The sequence below is a fragment of the Nicotiana attenuata genome, unplaced genomic scaffold, assembly GCF_001879085.1.
Source record: "Nicotiana attenuata strain UT unplaced genomic scaffold, NIATTr2, whole genome shotgun sequence".
In the NCBI taxonomy this organism is placed as follows: Eukaryota; Viridiplantae; Streptophyta; class Magnoliopsida; order Solanales; family Solanaceae; genus Nicotiana; species Nicotiana attenuata.
In genome coordinates, this window is record NW_017673716.1 from 94221 (window position 1) to 95588 (window position 1368).

The 1368-nt window shown below is 36.3% G+C and overlaps 1 protein-coding gene across 1 annotated transcript in view; it reads left to right on the forward strand.

The window, feature by feature from the left end:
- The first annotated feature begins 418 nt into the window (after positions 1-418).
- The window catches only part of LOC109217096 (zinc finger CCCH domain-containing protein 22-like), a 3962-nt gene continuing 3012 nt past the window's right edge, over positions 419-1368 (forward strand). The window contains exon 1 of the mRNA XM_019381326.1: positions 419-1353. Coding sequence (XP_019236871.1) covers positions 618-1353 — 736 coding nt within the window. The 5' untranslated portion in view covers positions 419-617. The remainder of the gene's footprint in view (positions 1354-1368) is intronic.

Sequence of the window (1368 nt, forward strand, 5' to 3'; positions counted from 1 at the left end):
AAATAAAAGGTAACACTAGGTGCATACTAATTGAGTCCGGACACCACTATTTTTATAAAGAAGATTAACAATCTACTAGTTTTAATTTTTTTGTCTAACCAAATTAAAACAATTAAATTTGAGACAAAAAAAATGAGTCACTAATTTTCCTTGGAAGGTCAATTATATCCTTCTCAAGTGTCACGTTGAATAAGGCATATAATGATTGCACAAATATAACATCAAAACCCTATCATTACCTTTTATAACATGGTTTATATCTTGGCCACCTCTTCCTAATAATTCCCCAAAATAAAACCTTCCCCTAACCCCAAAAACTCACCCCCACCCCCACCCCACCCCCAAAAAAAAAAAACACACACACACACTATTCTAATAAATCCTCAAATGATAGTACACTACTACTCCTTTTTTCTCTCTCTTTATCAAAGGTTTTTAAAATCTTTTTACTCACTATTTAAAAGTCCACTATCCTCTATCATTGTCCTTTCTTTCTCTCTCTTGTTTCTCTTTCTAGAAAGGTTCCAACTTTAGGGAAAAACCAAAGGGGTTTGTAGTAGTAGTAGAAGTGATAGTCACACTAGTGAAGTAGTTTAGTAGTAGTGAATGTTTTTGCCATGGATGCATATGAAGCAACAAAGATAGTTTTATCAAGGATTCAAAGTTTGGATCCAGAAAATGCTTCAAAAATCATGGGTTATATTTTGATACAAGACCAAGGAGAAAAGGAGATGATAAGATTAGCTTTTGGTCCAGAAACCCATTTGGTTTCACTAATTAACCAAGCTAAAGCTTGTTTAGGACTTTCATCAAACACTTCATCTGCAACTTCAACTCCTAACTCTCCTTCACCTTTTAACCCCATGTCAAATGCTACAAAGTTGAACCCTTTTCCTCAATCTTCACCAAGAATCATGATTCCTAATAATGGGTTTGTTCATTCTTCACCTAATTCACCTTGGTCTAGTGGGTCACCTGTGTTTTCAAGAAGCCCTAGACCAATAATGGCTAGCTCTAGTTCACTATCTTATGCTGCTGTTGTCAATGGTTCAACTAATTCTGTTTCTGGGTCTTCAACTACTTCACTATCACTACCTTTTTACAATAATAACAATGAGCTTAATGATGAGTTTGGTAGTAATACTAGTGTTCAAGTTCAAGATCATCAAGTCTTGTCATTTCTTGACGAGTCATCATTGGATCCAATTATGAGTCCTAGTGGTAGAAGTGATTCACTTGTTTTCCCTTATGGGAATTGTGAGGAATCCCCTCATGCTCATCTTCATAGGAGGAGTTGTTCAGTGAATGATGTTTTTCTTGGTGGGGGTGGGGGGTTAGGTATGATAGGTGGGGGTGGGGGGTAGGTTT